The sequence below is a fragment of the Nuphar pumila genome, chromosome 3, assembly GCF_984573655.1.
Source record: "Nuphar pumila chromosome 3, dmNupPumi1.hap1.1, whole genome shotgun sequence".
NCBI classification, from domain to species: Eukaryota; Viridiplantae; Streptophyta; class Magnoliopsida; order Nymphaeales; family Nymphaeaceae; genus Nuphar; species Nuphar pumila.
The window spans coordinates 14,490,410-14,506,894 of NC_143251.1; the positions used below are offsets into that span (position 1 = coordinate 14,490,410).

Consider the following 16,485-nt stretch of genomic DNA (forward strand, 5'->3'; position numbering starts at 1 on the left):
AGTTCCCAACAGAATATGAACATGGTTCAACTTAAGGCTTTAATCAATCGACACAGTAGCATTTTGTAGACCAACATTTGTCTTACTAATGCCGAGTGTTTTCTGCCGTTAACTGTAGCAAGTCGGCAAACCAAATCCATCACCATAACTATCCACCCACTATATACAAATTTTAACAAGATACAAGAAACAAATAAAACAAATAAGCTCAATTATTGCATCTTCATACACAATCAGAGTCATAAAAGTGAAAGCACCTTCCGTTGGAACCATTATCAGATTCAACTGGTGCTGAATCAGTTTATAAAATTAGAACCAATAAACAATATCAAATAATTTCTTGCGTCATTACAAAATTTTCTAATCCATTCAGCATATACTACTACAAGCAACTATAACAAATTTTGGTGTGGAATTACACTTACTGGTGTGACAAAAGCACAGCAATTCAAACAATATGCCCAGATTCAGCATCGCACTGGGAGGGCATTAATTTCTAAAATGAATGTGAGGGATGGACTGATCCAGGGCAAGCATCTGCCAGAGTGACAATATGGCCTCTCTTTGTCCTTCACTAGGATGAGATAGAAAGAGAAAGGTCCCTCAGTTGTTGGGGATCAACGCTTGATGGTGACCTTGTCAAGGAACATTGACCAGTTGTAGTCTTTGGGAAAGCAATGACCTCTCTTATAGAACTAGCCCCAGCCAACAACATGACCAGGCGGTCCAATCCGTATGCAATTCCCCCTACACAAACAATATACATAGCTTAGTGAATGTCTTGATCATGATAGAACTTAGACCACTGGACAAAAAAACTAAATTTCATATGCTTAACTACACAGCCAGCCACGTTAAATATCTGGTTGCGTATCTAGAAATGGACAGAAGAAAATGAATGGCAAGATTTAAACATCATGAGCCAAGTCAGAAGCCAATTGAGCAGTGACTTGGTACCATACTGTGAAGATTGAGTCACATGCTAAATAGACTGTAACTTGGAAACCTTTGGGTTGAGCGGGAGTGAAACAAGATAAAATATAAGGTCCATGATAGGAAAAATAAAAATGAAGAAACCGAATTCTATTTATCATCATAAACAACCAGAGCAGAAAAAGAACTGGGTAATAAAAGAACACGGGCTTTCTCAAGCACTCATCGGAATGAAATTTATCAGGATAGAAGAATCACATTATTAATACTTTACAAATATTGCTAACATGCAAGTTGGTTGGAACATAAGCAAGCGGCTTTTAACTAACCATCAGACCCTTGCTGCACATAATACTGCAGCTAAACAATTAAAATAATGAAGACCAGATTTTTTATACTCTACCAAATTAAAAACATGCCATCATTAAAAGAGTAGCTCATCAAAGAAACAAGCATCCAACTGAACCACAGTCGACAGCGAAATGAATCATTCCCTCACTGAATTGAAGCATAAAAACCGAGTTGGAAACAGGGAAAATAGTGAAATCTGAAGAACCTAAGGATGGTTTACTCATCAAGAATAGCAGCTTCAGGTGCGTTTTTTTTAACCTCTTCCCATTTTCTTCTCTACACCGGGCAGCTAATTTAATATAAGTCTGATTCTAAAACCATATTACCAGTAGTAGATCTGACTTTAAGGAGACCTTTAACGTGTCCACAGGATTGCTAACAGGACCTTCCAAAGATAGCAAGAGCACCTCTTAAAATATGCATGCTGTATGAATTTTCAACATTTCATATGCACATCTGTAACATATAATAGATTTGTAAAGAGAAAAATGCCTTAATTTTCTCATAAAACCTACAAATTTCCCTTATCAAGTTAAAGTGTTGGCTTTGGTGATTCACGTTTCATCAAAGCCCCCTTCAAATAAACAACCAGGATCCAACTGCAGGAAGTTCATCTTTGTCAAATGAAAAATTTAAGAAAATGGGTTAATGTGAACCTTTCGGAGATTAACATAGAGAACAAATAAATAGGTTACCCTCTAGAAGGGGCAGGAAAAACACCTACAATGCAGCAAAAAATAGGTTAGTCAATATAATGTATTAAGTTTCCATAACAGTATCTTACATTGAAAACAACAAGACATAGGTCTCACATGCTTCGCTAGTTTGTTTGTACTCATGTAATCTCATGAACCCTGTTGACCGGTTTTAATGATGAAACCTGATAAAATAAATGTTTCCCTAAAGCAACAAATTAGTGTGTGTATGTGTGTGGGTAATGAACTTTGAAGGGGATGTGACGCATTCCGTGCTTCTCAATGCCTTAAGCAATTGATGCTTTCGTCATAAATGCCATTGACTATTTCACTGTCACCTGGGTATGGGTGCGGGTAAAGATACGGATAGAGAGGGTACGACGCAGCAATTCCAAAAAATGTGGGTATGCGGACACGGCTATATATATTAAATATCACATAAATACAAAATAAATTCAAAATAAACTGAATATAATCTAAATATATATGTTATATCTAAAATATATATTATATAGTGAAAAAATAAAGTTATAAACTGAAAATATAATTATAAATAATAAATTAAATACAAACTTGTATGTAAGGAGGATAAAATGCTGTGTCCGTGTGTGTGTCAACACAGGTACGGATGGAAAAATAGTGTCTGGGTAGCATAGCTATTTCAACAAAAATAAATTCATTTATATATCCTTTTCAACTTCCTTAAAATCCCATGCCATTATCACAGTACATGCTAAAATAAATCAGCATTACCAACAGTTTGGACCTTGGACAGCTTTTCAGTTCAACACAAAATTTCTCTATGACAGCAAAAATCATGACCTGAGCTTAAATGGATTTGAAATTAACATATTCTTCAACTGATGGATCAATTCCAGGATACAATTCTTTAGATACTCGATTTGACCTGAGCCCAACCAGCATCATGCACATACAATCTTACTACCAGGAGTCTATCCTCCGTAATCCATAGCAAATATCACAGTTCAAAACTCAATTAGCACACTAAAGCCTATTACGGATTCTTTGTCATATCAGACAGCTGTCAACCTTCTTTAGGATTATATAAAGTTCATATGTGCTAACATAATAAACACTAAATAGTCCATTATTTAACAAAAGCAGAAACAAATCACATAATTGGATAAATGGCACTAGAATGCACGTCTCAGTGAAACATGTAACCAAGAACTTGTCCCTCTGGATTGTGTGTGCAAGTGTGAGAAGCGTTAGCATAAGTAGCTTTTAGCAGCTTTGGATTAAAATTAAATTAACAGAAAACTTGATTACTATTGTAAAGTTCAGTGCAATACGCCATTTTTTCTGATCTCTAAAAACTCATCCGAACATGAAAAATACCTATTTAATACACGTTTTCACTAAAAAACTACAAAGAGTAACTTTGGCACTTTTTTTCACGAATCCAACAAGCAGATGTGTTTGGCATGGTTCATTTAGTAGGAAACAACACCTGGATTGTATTTTTCTGACAAAAAAAAGTTTCTTTGAGGCTTGAATATTTATGAAATTTTCAAATCTATAAAAACCCACTGACATCGTAATCAGACAATCCAAGAGCCAATTCCTATCAAGTCAAGCATGTAGAACATATTCGTGTGGTCGGATTAAAAAAAAGACCTCCAAAAACCCGGTTCATACAGGAGTTCATAAGACTTCATTAGGGAAGATTGCATTATATATATATATATATATATATATATATGCGCAGAACTATCGAGTATAAATCACCGTGTTTTAACACTCTTAAAATTCATTTTGTAGATCAGACCTTATGGATGTGATCCACAAGGTTTGTTCAGTAGAAAATCAGTTTTGAATTATGTGCTTGTAACATGTAAGCAGATCTTTTAAAGACTTAAAAAATCAATGGCTCACAATGCACTAAAATATCATGATTCGAAAAATCACATGTTTAGATTGAAGTAACACCATCCAAGGTTTGATCCTCTTAGCAAACAAACCATGCTGAACACATCTATGTGGTCAGATTGAGTCGATAAAGCTTGAACCTGTGATTTCTAGCTCAATAGCACAAATATATATATATATATATATATATATATATATATATATATATATATATATATATATATATATATATATATATATAGAGAGAGAGAGAGAGAGAGAGAGAGAGAGAGGGCGGGGGAGGTCGTTTGACATTCTTTTTGCAAAATTATGTTTTCCTTGAGATGCAGAATTAAGTTGAAAAGGCTGAGGAAATTAAGATACATGCACATCCTTTTTCATAGCAAATTAGCTTGAAGTCAAATCAAATAAAAAGGGGCTTAGGAAGAAAAAACACACCATGTGGAGGAGCACCCATATCAAGTGCCTCCAGAAGATAACCAAATTTTTCTTCAGCCTGCAAAACAAAGCAATGCCCTTAAAAGATCAAAACAAGAAGTTATGTAGCATTCCATTTCCATCACTTTTGTCAAAATGTGGACAAAGAAACAAAATACAACAATAGCTACTCTCTTAAACTACTGTTTCCGGAAAAGAATAGCCATCAGTAATCTTTTCAACTAGGAAATAGATATTAATCACCGGAAGATTAAAATAAATCAGAACAAGATACCAGTCCCAAGCACAAATACATTTACTAGATATGTTACTCCTTGATGAAGGAAAACCCATAGCATCTGCTTAAATTGACTGCCCATTTTGGCTTGCAGGCATGACTCGTTTGTAATCTCTCCTTGTGGCACAAGAACAGAACACCTCCTTAAGCAACCATCCATATTAAAAGATGAATGATTTTGTGCAAAGGAAAGATCAACTAACAAGCCACTTGGTAAGATATGTGCATCGTTGTGATGGATATCAGATTAGAGCTGCACATCACAGACACAGGTTGAAAGTTGCAGGTTGCAAGAAGCCAATGGGAGAGATGGTGTAGGGAATATGTTCTTACTATAAAGAACCAAGTATGTGCGTGCATGCTGGGATCCATGATCTGTAGAGACCCCAGTACAATAATGTGACGTGGTTCACGGGTCAGACTAAAATAGTCAAAATGAACCAGACCAGCTTTAATACAACTTGAATGTTCTGGTGCAACAAGGAAAGCTGTGATTTTCAAGTTTAACCCTTCGAAAAGGACGGAATGATCATCTTAGTTGACAGTTCATACTGACATCTACGAACACTTCCCAACAAATAGGATTAAAAAAAAGGAACAAAAGGCAAGATGAAAAAGATAAACCGATATCTAATTCTATTATTACATATCCAATATAATGTTTCAGAAATAAACCTTAAAAGTATAAAAGATGCCCAAGATAAAAGGATTCTTGCAATATAACAAGACCAAAGGAATTGATGATAAAATATTCTAGAGATGAAATCATAACATCTATTTTGAAACCATTTCTTTTAGCAAAACACTTTTTAAATGTGAGGTGTATCCTACTTTAGTCACAATTTCTTTACTTATCGATCACCAGTTCAGATAACTGAGACCTTGAACCTATTGAAAAAGCAGAAAACAAGGGATGTACCTGTTTGGGAGTGATACCAATGATTTGCAAAACTTTTTCTTGAATCTCCCGCTTGTAAATTCTTAGACTTCCTCCACCAATCTAGTTTCCAATCGGACATCATAGCAGAAGATCATCATAAAAATTTGTAATCAAACTGATTATAACTGATAGTAGAACAGAGAAGGGCAAAACATCAAAAAGATAATTAAAACATAGGCATACCTCAACTCCATTGTACACCATGTCATATGCCAGAGCTTTGGCTGCAGGAAGGTTGTCCATATCCTTTGGGTTTGGAGCAGTAAAAGGGTGGTGGAGTGCCTGCAAAGTATTGTTAAGATATGTACATATATATAATATTATATATATATATTATACTAAAGTCAACTATTAGTTGACTTGAGGGGCTAGATAACCCCTATTCCCTTCTTTAATCTCTCTCTTCTCCCTCTTGTTCTCAATATAAAAGGTGGGTGTGTGCCTTTGTAAGTGTGAGAATGATGCATAGTTTTAGTATTGTGTGTGATTTGAGTGTATTATAGTGCGGATTCTTTGTAATTTTTTTTCTTTTGTATTATTTGAATTTCATCATTAATGAAATTGTTTATTTTCAAGTCTTGTGTTCTATGGGCATTTCTATTGTGAATGTGTGTTTAACAACATTGTATTCTTGGTTCATAGGACGTATTTTGGAGTGCATTGGGATCCAGTGCATTTCATGTCATGGTATCAGAGCGAGGCATCGGGGTCTTGAAAAAGATTCGTATTAATGAATGAAATGGATTCAAGGATTACATATTCCGGTATGTATCTTTGGCTTTTTGTTTTTCATATGTACAGTAAGTTTTAAAAATAATTATGTTAAAAATAAATATTTTTTGAAGTCTGTAGAAATTGTTGTGTTTTGATATATATATATATATATATATATATATATATATATATATATATATATATATATATATATATTGGAGAAAACGTGGTAGTTGCGCAACCCTTAGCTGCGGAACTACTAGCGCAAACAGCTGGGCCGTCCATCGCGGACTTGATGCCGTTTTTCAGCATTTTTTGCTTTAGCGGCAGTTTTCGCTGAGACCTTAAGCGATGGTAAAAAATCTGTCATTAAAGACCCTAATTTCCGCTGGAGCCTTTAATGACAGACTCCTGAATGCCACCAATTGTAAAAAAGTGGAAAAACGGATGTTTTGCACGTTTTCTGCTTTTTTTTGTGGTCTGTCATCATGCTTGTGATGGACAGCCAAATGAGTTTCACTCATGGCTGTGCACCTAAGGGTTGAGCAGCTACACATCACTCGTATTGGATTATGGATATGTATAGTGAAAATATATATTTTGCAAAGATATATATGTTTTTGCACACTCACTTCATTTCAATAAAAATATATTTTTATATTGTGCCTTATTGTGTGATTTGTGTTCTTTTAGAACACCTCTTCTTAGTCCCTTTTGTGGGTATTGTGAGTGTGTTCCTTAGAGAACACCTTTATAGTTATTCACTCAAGTTGAATATGTGGCTTCTTAAAATATTATGTGTTTTGCAAAGTAATAAAAATTCACATTTCTTAACGTATGTATGGACTATCTTTGGAATATTATGATGTGATCAAGCATGAACTTTTATCGTGATTGATTTCTAATGAGGCGTTTTTTAATATGTTATTTTATATATATTTGAGCAATATTTGCTCTATTAAGTAAGATTATTTTCAAATGACACGCGTTGCATTAAATTTTCGTTTTGGCATATGCCTTAAGAAGTCCTTATTGAATGGCATAAGCATGACTTGTTATTGTATAATAAATGTGTTTTATCTTTTGTGATGTATAATAAATGTGTTTTATCTTTTGTGATTTCTTTCTTACGTATTGATATTCTACATCATGCTTATTGAAGAATATTACATTGTGAGAAAAAATCTCTTGTTTGATATGATCATATATGTGTGGATCTTTATGGCTCCTTAGAGAGTATTTTATAAAAACATCTATATTGTTTTTATGAAGATTGTATGTAACCCTTAGTTGTTGTTTTTTTTGTATCTCGCCCACTAGTGGCTTTGTATCTGTGTGGTTGTACACTAATGCACTTAAGTTTTTTATAACCCTTTGGGAATCTTCATATGATTGTCTTCAATTGCCTTGTAGTAGACTTATGATTTAGCTCTAACCTCTTATCATATGTGTTCTTATCTCTTTAACGAGACTTATTGACCTTTTGTAGAATTTTATATAATGCATCATTTGTTTGGTCTTATCGAGGTGAGTTGTATGCACCTCGATGTTGTGGAGCGAAGGTTAGCCGTTGAGGTGAGTTATGTGTGCATCTCACGTTATCTTATCAATCTAGATTCTCAAGGGTTATGAATGATGTGTTGTCATTTGCCTTGGGTATGATTGATGGTTGATTGGTCTCTGAACTCATTGTTGTTGGAAATTCGAGTTAGTCATATCAGATTTGATTTCGTATGTATCTGGTTCAGCTTCCACAGGAAACAAGGAGAGAGAGAGAGAGAGATGCACAATGACTGGGGCGGCACTCAATAGCTCGACCTCCAAAACCCTAAACTTTATAAAGTAAAACAGATATACAATAATATTACAAGAATGCCATTAATGAGGTTATATTGAGCATGTGTTTCATTTAACATGCGTATGGATCTGGATCCAGATCCATACGCAAACTGTATTTTAACACCCTCCCTCAAGTTGTACGTGATTTTGGAGCATGTACAACTTGCTCTTCAATAGCCAAAATTGACGTCCTGTTAATCCCTTGGTAAACAGGTCTGCCACTTGATCTTCTGTTCGAACATGACGTAGTTCTATCTCCTTCATCTCGACTTTCTGTCGTATAAAATGTTGATCAATCTCAATGTGCTTCGTTCTGCTATGCTGGATAGGATTACATGCAATGTTTATTGCGCTTTGATTGTCACATAAAAGAAATGATCGAATAATTGTCTCCCCAAGATCACTCAATAAGTGTCTAATCCATGTGGCTTCTGCCGTGCCTGCAGCCATCGATCTGTATTCAGCCTGTGTACTCTATCGTGACACTGACTTTTGTTTTCTGCTGCCCCAGGATACTAAATTGTGCCCAATATATACACAATATCTAGAGACAGATCGTCTCTCATCTGGATCCCCTGCCCAATCTGCGTCTGTATAAGTGATGAGTTCATGTCCACTATGCAGATTATCGTTCTTGCGATAGACAAGTCCGTCTCCTATAGTTCCTTTTAAATAGCGTAGAATGCGCTTCACAGCTTCCATATGACCCTCTGTTGGAGCATGCATAAACTGGGATACCTGGTTGACAGCATAAACTATATCAGGTCCGGTAAAGGTCAAGTACTGTAACATCCCCACGAGACTTCTATACGTTGTAGGGTTGACACAAAGATGACCATCTTCAGAGCTCAACCTTTGATGTAATACACTAGGAGTGCTGACTGGTTTGCAATTCGTCATCCCGGCTCTTTCCAGAAGGTCATGTTGCATGAGTGTCAATGTGTCTTGTTGTCTGTCAACTTCCACACCAAGAAAGTACCGCAACTCCCCTAAATCTTTCATCTTGAAAACTTTCATTAAAAACTGTTTCACGTCTTGCACATGATTATCTGAGCTCCCAGTGATCACAATGTCATCAACATATATAAGAAGAAGTATAACAATGTCTGCCTTTTGGTAAATAAAGAGTGAGTGATCCAGAGAGCATCTTCTAAAACCATAACTCTGAATTTGCATAGAGAAACTTTCAAACCAAGAACGGGACGCCTGTTTCAACCCATACAGAGATTTCCTTAGTTTGCACACCCAGGCAGTAGGATCCTTCTCGGCATAACCAGGTGGTTGCTCCATATACACTTCTTCCTTTAAAGTTTCATGTAAAAATGCATTTTTAACATCCATCTGGCTAAGGCTCCAACCTCGATCGACTGCTAGGGATATGATGATACAAATAGTACCCATTTTGACTACCGGACTAAAAGTTTCATCATAGTCTTCACCATATTGTTGTGTGAATCCTCGAGCAACAAGTCGTGCCTTATATCTGTCAATACTTCCTTCAGGCTTATACTTTATTTTATAAACCCATTTTGAGCCAACTACATTCTTTCCTTCTGGCCGAGGGACTATTTACCAAGTCTGGCATTCATGAAGAGCTTCCATTTCTTCATTCATAGCTTCAGTCCAATGATGGGATTAAAGAGCTTGATTAAAACAAGTGGGTTAATCCTGTTTTGTGAGCTGAGACATAAACAACTGGAAATCAAGGGAGAAGGTCTCATAACTCACCCATCGTTGAATAGGATGCTTAATGCGTGACGGCCTTTGAGCCGAATCATTGGTGATGCTTTCCACATTCCTCGGCTATGTATTTTTGTCCCGTCTAGTGTATATCTGTTCAGAGAAGCGTTCTACTGGGGGTGGCTCAACTGGAGATAATTCAACATGCATCTGTGAGTCATTCAACTCCCTACTCAAGCCGAAGGAAGGACAATTTGTTTGACATGTTTCTCCTGTATTAGCAAAAAGATATGTGCTCATCCATGGATCATATACTTCTAATTCTCGAGGTGGCAACGCTGCAGAGTCATTGACCTGAAAATTTCGTTCGTCAAAAACAACATTTCTGGAGGTCCTAATACGTTTTGTAGTAGGGTCATAGCATCGATAACCTTTGTATTCATCTGCATACCCAACAAATCTGCACTTGACAGCCTTGTCCTGAAACTTATTTCGCAAAGATGAATCAATATGTACATAACATACACAACCAAAAACACGCAGCTCATCGTAAGAGGGATGTTGCCCAAATAAAGTATAATAGGAAGATTTTCGATCCAAAAGTGTCATAGGAAGACGATTTATGATATGAAAAGATGTGTGAAAAACTTCTGTCCAGAGACTAATGGGCACATTGCTATCATGTAACATGCTCATCGCGCTCTCGACAATATGCATGTGTTTCCTCTCCGCAACCCCATTTTGTTGAGGAGTATGAGGGCAAGAAACCTATCGACTTATTCCTTTATCCCGAAGAAAGGCAATAAACTTGTTCGATGAATACTCTCCTCCACCATCACATTGTAAATGCACAATATCACAAGCAAACTTTGTTTTGACCATCGAATGAAATTCCCGAAATATTTGAAAAACTTCATGCTTGTGTTTTAAGAAATATATCCAAGTATAACGGGAATAGGAATCAATAAAGACAACATAGTAACGACTGCCAGAAAGAGAAGGAATAGGTGCGGGTCCCCAAACATCGGAACAAATAATCTCAAATGGCTTTGAAGCTCTTTTATTTATAATATGAAAATGAAGAACATGGCTTTTATAGAGTTCGCATGAAGAACATTTATTATTATTATCAAAAAATGAACATAAACTAGACTCTGGAAGGAGACCATCAGATACAAGATTTTCAACGAAACCCCGACTACAATGTCCCAAACGACTATGCCAAATATCTGGCTTATTACAATGAGATGAATTAAAAACTTTCAATGAAGGAAAAAACAAAGACTCTGAAGGCGAAGACACTGAAGAATGCTTGGACGACTTCAACTGGAGGACTGGAACTGAGGGCAAAGACACTGAAGGAATATCCTTGAAGACGTACATGTTTCCTTGTCGCTCCCCCTTAGCGAACGTCTCCTTCGTTCGTAGATCCTTAACATAAATAGAAGAGGGAGTAAATTCGACGAAAGAATTCATATTGTCAACAAGTTTAGCTACAGAAACAATGTTTTTTTAATATTAGGAGCAAGAAAGACATTGGACAAGTGAAGTGAGGACTTTGACATAGGGATATGTGCATTGCCAGTATGACTAATGGAGTGATAAGTTCCATCTCCCGTAACTATACTACCTTTTTCAAAATAAGGCAATAAGCGAGATAACTTACCTGCATTACCCGTAACATGTGTGGCGGCACCTGAATCAACATATCATCCGCCTTGTTCATTTTGCTTGATCGTCATCTGTGACAATGCTGATAACAAAAGTTGTTGCACATCTGTGGATGACACTTTTGTGTCCACAACAGTAGCTGATTTATTCTCAATTTTGTTTATTTTTCCTCTATTCTGTAGATTGAACCAACAATCAGCTTTCACATGTCCTCTTTTGTTACATAAGAAACAATTGGGCACTCTCCTCTGATTCCCTGTATTAAAAACCCCTGAAATATTAGGTGTAGGCAAGATACCACGTCCTCCCTGCCCAAAACGTTTGCGGCCTCTGCCTCCTTGATGCCCTTCATTCCCTCGTTCAAAACCTACAGAAGTGTCCATGGCCAAAACTGAATGAGGACGAGTTGATTCATTTCCTTCTGCCCTTTGTTTCATAATCATCTCATGCTGGAGAAGTTTCGCTTGGAGGTCATCAAAAGTGGGCAAGTGAGGGAGGCATGATAAAGCTGTGGTAAACATGTCAAAATCAGGACCCAATCCATTGAGAAGTTGTTGAACTTTATCTTTATCTGCAATAGCACTTCCAACAACAGCCAATTGATCAGTAATACTCTTCAAGCGGCCTATGTATTCCATGACTGTCATAGAGCCTTTCTTCAAACTTTGAAATTCATTTTTTAAATACATAACTCAGGCTTCTGATATCTGAGAGTATGTCTGAGACAGCTTACTCCACAGATCCGCCGCAGTGCAATCATCTGAAAAAGTAACCAACACTTCTTGAGAGAGTGTTGACGTAATATAAGCAACCAAAGACTGATCTCGCTTCCTCCAAGTTGTATACTCTGGATTCTTAATAGAAATGGTAATTGTGTCACCCTTCTCATCCTTGGTTTCATGCAAAATAAGCCGTGGTGGTATAGGAACTAAACCATCCAAATGTTCATCGAGATCCTGACTCCGTATAAAAGGAAGGATTTGCCTCTTCCAGGTCAAAAAATTAGAATGAGTAAGTTTTTCTGTAACGAGCTGACTCAAGAAATTTGCAGAGGGACCGGATGACGAAGAGTAATCCATATAAGTGGAACAATGAATAAGCAAACAAGATGAATGAAAAGAAATAAACAGATTTGAGATCACTTAATCAATCAGTAAAACTTTAATAAGGCATATACCTGTACTACCAAAAGCGTTGCACAAAGAACACTAAAACATCAAATAAAGGAAAGGAAAAACTTGTGGAATCAAAAAGCTGGTTTGAAATAGAAAGGGGACTGCAGTCGGTTTGTTTGCAATTCAAGGATGCAGTCGTTGATGTTGAGGAAAAGATGGAACCAACACAGACGATGGAATTAAGAAGATAAACAGATACCAATGAACGAGAATAATAAAAAAAATGAGTAACAGAAGATAGACAGATGATAAAAAATATGTCTGCAATTCAAGGATGCAGCCGTTGAAGTTGAGGAAAAGATGGAACCAACACAGACGATGGAATGAAGAAGATAAACAAATACCAATGAACGAGAATAACAAAAAAAAATAAGTAACAGAAGATGGACAGATGATGGGGTTGCTAATTGCTTCAATCAGGAAAAGAACGAGTAGTAGAGAAGATTAGGAGAGGAGAATAAAAGAGGGGAAGGATGAATCCAAAACCTTTTTCTTCAGATCTCGCTGAACACACCTTTGATACGATTCTGCGACCATTAGCTTTGATACTATATCAGATTTGATTTCGTATGTATCTGGTTCAGCTTCCATAGGAAACAAGGAGAGAGAGAGAGATGCACAATGGCTGGGGCGGCACTCAATAGCTCTACCTCCAAAACCCTAATCTTTATAAAGTAAAACAGATATACAATAATATTACAAGAATGCCATTAATGAGGTTATATTGAGCATGTGTTTCATTTAACATGCGTATGGATCTAGATCTAAATCCATACGCAAACTTTATTTTAACAAGTCATTGGGGTGAGTTGTGTGTGCACCTTATGTCATCTTATCAGTATAGGCAGGTGATTGACTTCGGTTTCTATGAGTGTTTTAACACTGATTTGTTTATATGGTCATTGGATGCTTGATATCTTGTGATATTAGTTATGTTTTTGAAACCATGAAGTTTCGAAAGATTGTTAAAATCATTATTGATGGCGTTTGTTTGTTTGTCATTACAAGTTCTTTTACCACTTGTGTTCTCTCGTATCTAAGTGTCATTATATATAGATAAAAGATGTTTATTTACACTTTTTGTGTGTGTGCTTCGCCCATAAGTGGCATTGAGATAATAATTTTGTTCTAGTAGCTGATACACTCATTTTAAATGTCATTATATATAGATAAGAGATGTTTATTCACTTTTGTGTGTGTCTAACCTAAAAGTGGCATTGAGATAATACTTTTGTTTTAGTAGCTGATACACTCATTTTAAGTGTCATTATATGTATATAAGATATGTTTATTCACACTTTTTTGTGTGTGTTTGGCCCATAAGTGACATTGAGATAATACATTTGTTCTAGTAACTGATACACTTGTCTTGAGTATCATTATATGTAGACCAAAGATGTTTATTCACACTTTTGTGTATTTGTTTAGCTCATAAGTGGTATTGAGATTATACTCTTGTTCTAATCATTGATACACTTGGTTTTTAAGGATTGGAGGTCTAATAAGGTGATTGCCTGTGGTGGTCAAACTAGTATTAAGATTTGCAAAATTCATTCATTGTGTATAAGATTTTTAAAATCTCTTTGTAATTTTTCTGAACTCATCTGCTCTTGTATGAGAAATGGTTATTAAAATAGTTTGAAATAGTTTCATGCATTTTGCATTGTATATGCTTTAGTTGCATGATTTATTCCATAATTGGTTGTCTTTGCATTAATGCTTTTTTAAGCATATGTTAATGAAATATTTCTCATTTTTGCTTGTGACTCTTTGAGAGTTGTTGATATGCATCTCAATTAGGGAGATTCTTTGATCTAAGCATTTCTTGACATTTGTGGGATTTTAAATTTCTTCATATTTCTTAAAAAAAATCATTATTATCTATTAATATTTGTCCATAAGTAATTTTTCATTGGTTCTAAATCGTGCATGGTTCATTCATATATGCATTAGCTATGTTTTTAAATATTGCTACTAATTGATCCATACTTATTTACATCTTCCGCTGTGTAAAAATGATTTGTTATTTATACTCATTTGTGAGTTATTTCTTCATAGTATTGATAATGTTGAAAATCCATGTATGCTATGTATTAATGTGCCTTTTGTGATAGATATATGTCTGCATGTTTTTCATGAATGATTAAAATGATAAATAACTCAAGTTTTAAATTAATGATTTTTCAAAATTAATTTGCTTTAAATGATTTTGAAAAATGTTAAATTGACTTATTAAATATTTTGTATATATTGTAGGCTTGAGTGCTTGACCATCCTCTCACCATAAATATATATATATATAGTTATAGTTATTTCTTGTTAGATTGCTCTTGTTTTTCTCTCTTTACATGTTCTCAAATTATTAGAAGCATTGATAATTCTAAAGACATTTCGAACATATCTAAGAAGATCTAGAAGCCTCTTCAAGGATTTGTATCATCAAGAATAAATATATCTTGTGTAATGAGACTTCTTTTGTAATTGCAAACTTACGGTGAGTCACCGTAAGTTTGAGGGGGGTGTTAATATATGTACATGTATATATAATATTTTATATGTATATACGCATACAAAAGAAATGGTCACTTATACAAGATATACTTATTCTTAATGATAGTCCAATGGCTAGATTGATTCTCCTTTTCCCATCTTTAATCTCTCTCTTCTCCTATTAGGATTATGTGTGATTTGAGTGTATCGTAGTGAAGATTCTTTGTAATTTTTATTTTTTGTATTATTAGAATTTCATCTTTCATGAAATTGTTTATTTTTAAGTTATGTATTCTATGGACATTTCCATTGTGAACGTGTGTTTAACTACATTGTATTCTTGGTCCATGAGATGCATTCTGGTGTGCATTGAGATCTGCACCATTTCGTGACAAATACTAGACAACTCAAGGTGGTCGTAGTTCTTCGCTAATGTGAATTGAACATGATGAAGTTTCACTTATAAGACAAGTAGTGATCCCAAACTTTCATACACATCAATTTTTTTTGTATATGAAACCACTGTCATGGCAATCTGCAAACTGTTTATTGCTAAACAAGGTAGCACAAGATAATTTAATTCCTTCAACAGTAAAAAACTTTGAACTGCCGAAACTAATGAAAAGAACCACTGCTTTTTCCCTTATCTTTCTGCTATTTGAACAATTTCCTAGTTTAAAACATTATCAACCTTCAAACAGTGCCTTCCAAGTTTCAAGTCAATGGGGATGTATAACAAAATAATCCAAGTAGCTTAGTAAAAAGAAAATTTATGGTTTCTTAAATCCAAGCAGCTTAGTTAAAAATAGATTTATTTTGAGAAAGAAGCACCTTAATGTTGCTATAGGGGTGGAACAAGCCAAGCTACTTTTTGCAAGCAGCACAGGCTCAGTTCATGCAAGGGTTTGTTCAAAATCGATTAATGAGTGACGATGCAAAAATCTCATGCTCATTTAGGAAATCAGTGGAGCATTTACACGCACCGACTCAGATCTTATTGGCTTTGTTAGGCTCATTCGAAAAAAGCATGTAATGATCCAAACTCAAGCATAATCTCTAGCGCATTTGACGAATGAGGCAAGCTTGAACATACAAGAACTCACATGTCAGATTGACTAGGCAGTAGGCACATTATAAGAAAAATATGTATAAATGTGTTTTATGCCAGCTTTTTGGAGGCCACAAGCTTGACGCTTGTTTTTCCTTCCCTTCACCTTAAATAATACTGGCTTTTAGAAATGGAAAATCAACCTATCTCTTGTTGGCTCAAAAGTAGCTGAGAAGACCTAGAGATTACCTCAAGATCAACCAAGCTAAAGTTAGTGTTTTCTGTCTAAGCTTGGCTCCATTTCAACCCTGACACAAAAGTACAAGGTGTAGCAAGATGATATT

The 16,485-nt window shown here is 35.4% G+C and overlaps 1 protein-coding gene across 1 annotated transcript in view; it reads right to left on the reverse strand.

Moving 5' to 3' along the window:
* Nucleotides 1-245: 245 nt before the first annotated feature.
* The window catches only part of LOC149842073 (aspartate--tRNA ligase, chloroplastic/mitochondrial-like), a 63,909-nt gene continuing 47,669 nt past the window's right edge, over nt 246-16,485 (reverse strand). The window contains exons 12-15 of the mRNA XM_089998880.1: nt 5,708-5,806; nt 5,504-5,584; nt 4,308-4,365; nt 246-747 (exon numbers count right to left, since the gene is read on the reverse strand). Coding sequence (XP_089855006.1) covers nt 575-747; nt 4,308-4,365; nt 5,504-5,584; nt 5,708-5,806 — 411 coding nt within the window. The 3' untranslated portion in view covers nt 246-574. The remainder of the gene's footprint in view (nt 748-4,307; nt 4,366-5,503; nt 5,585-5,707; nt 5,807-16,485) is intronic.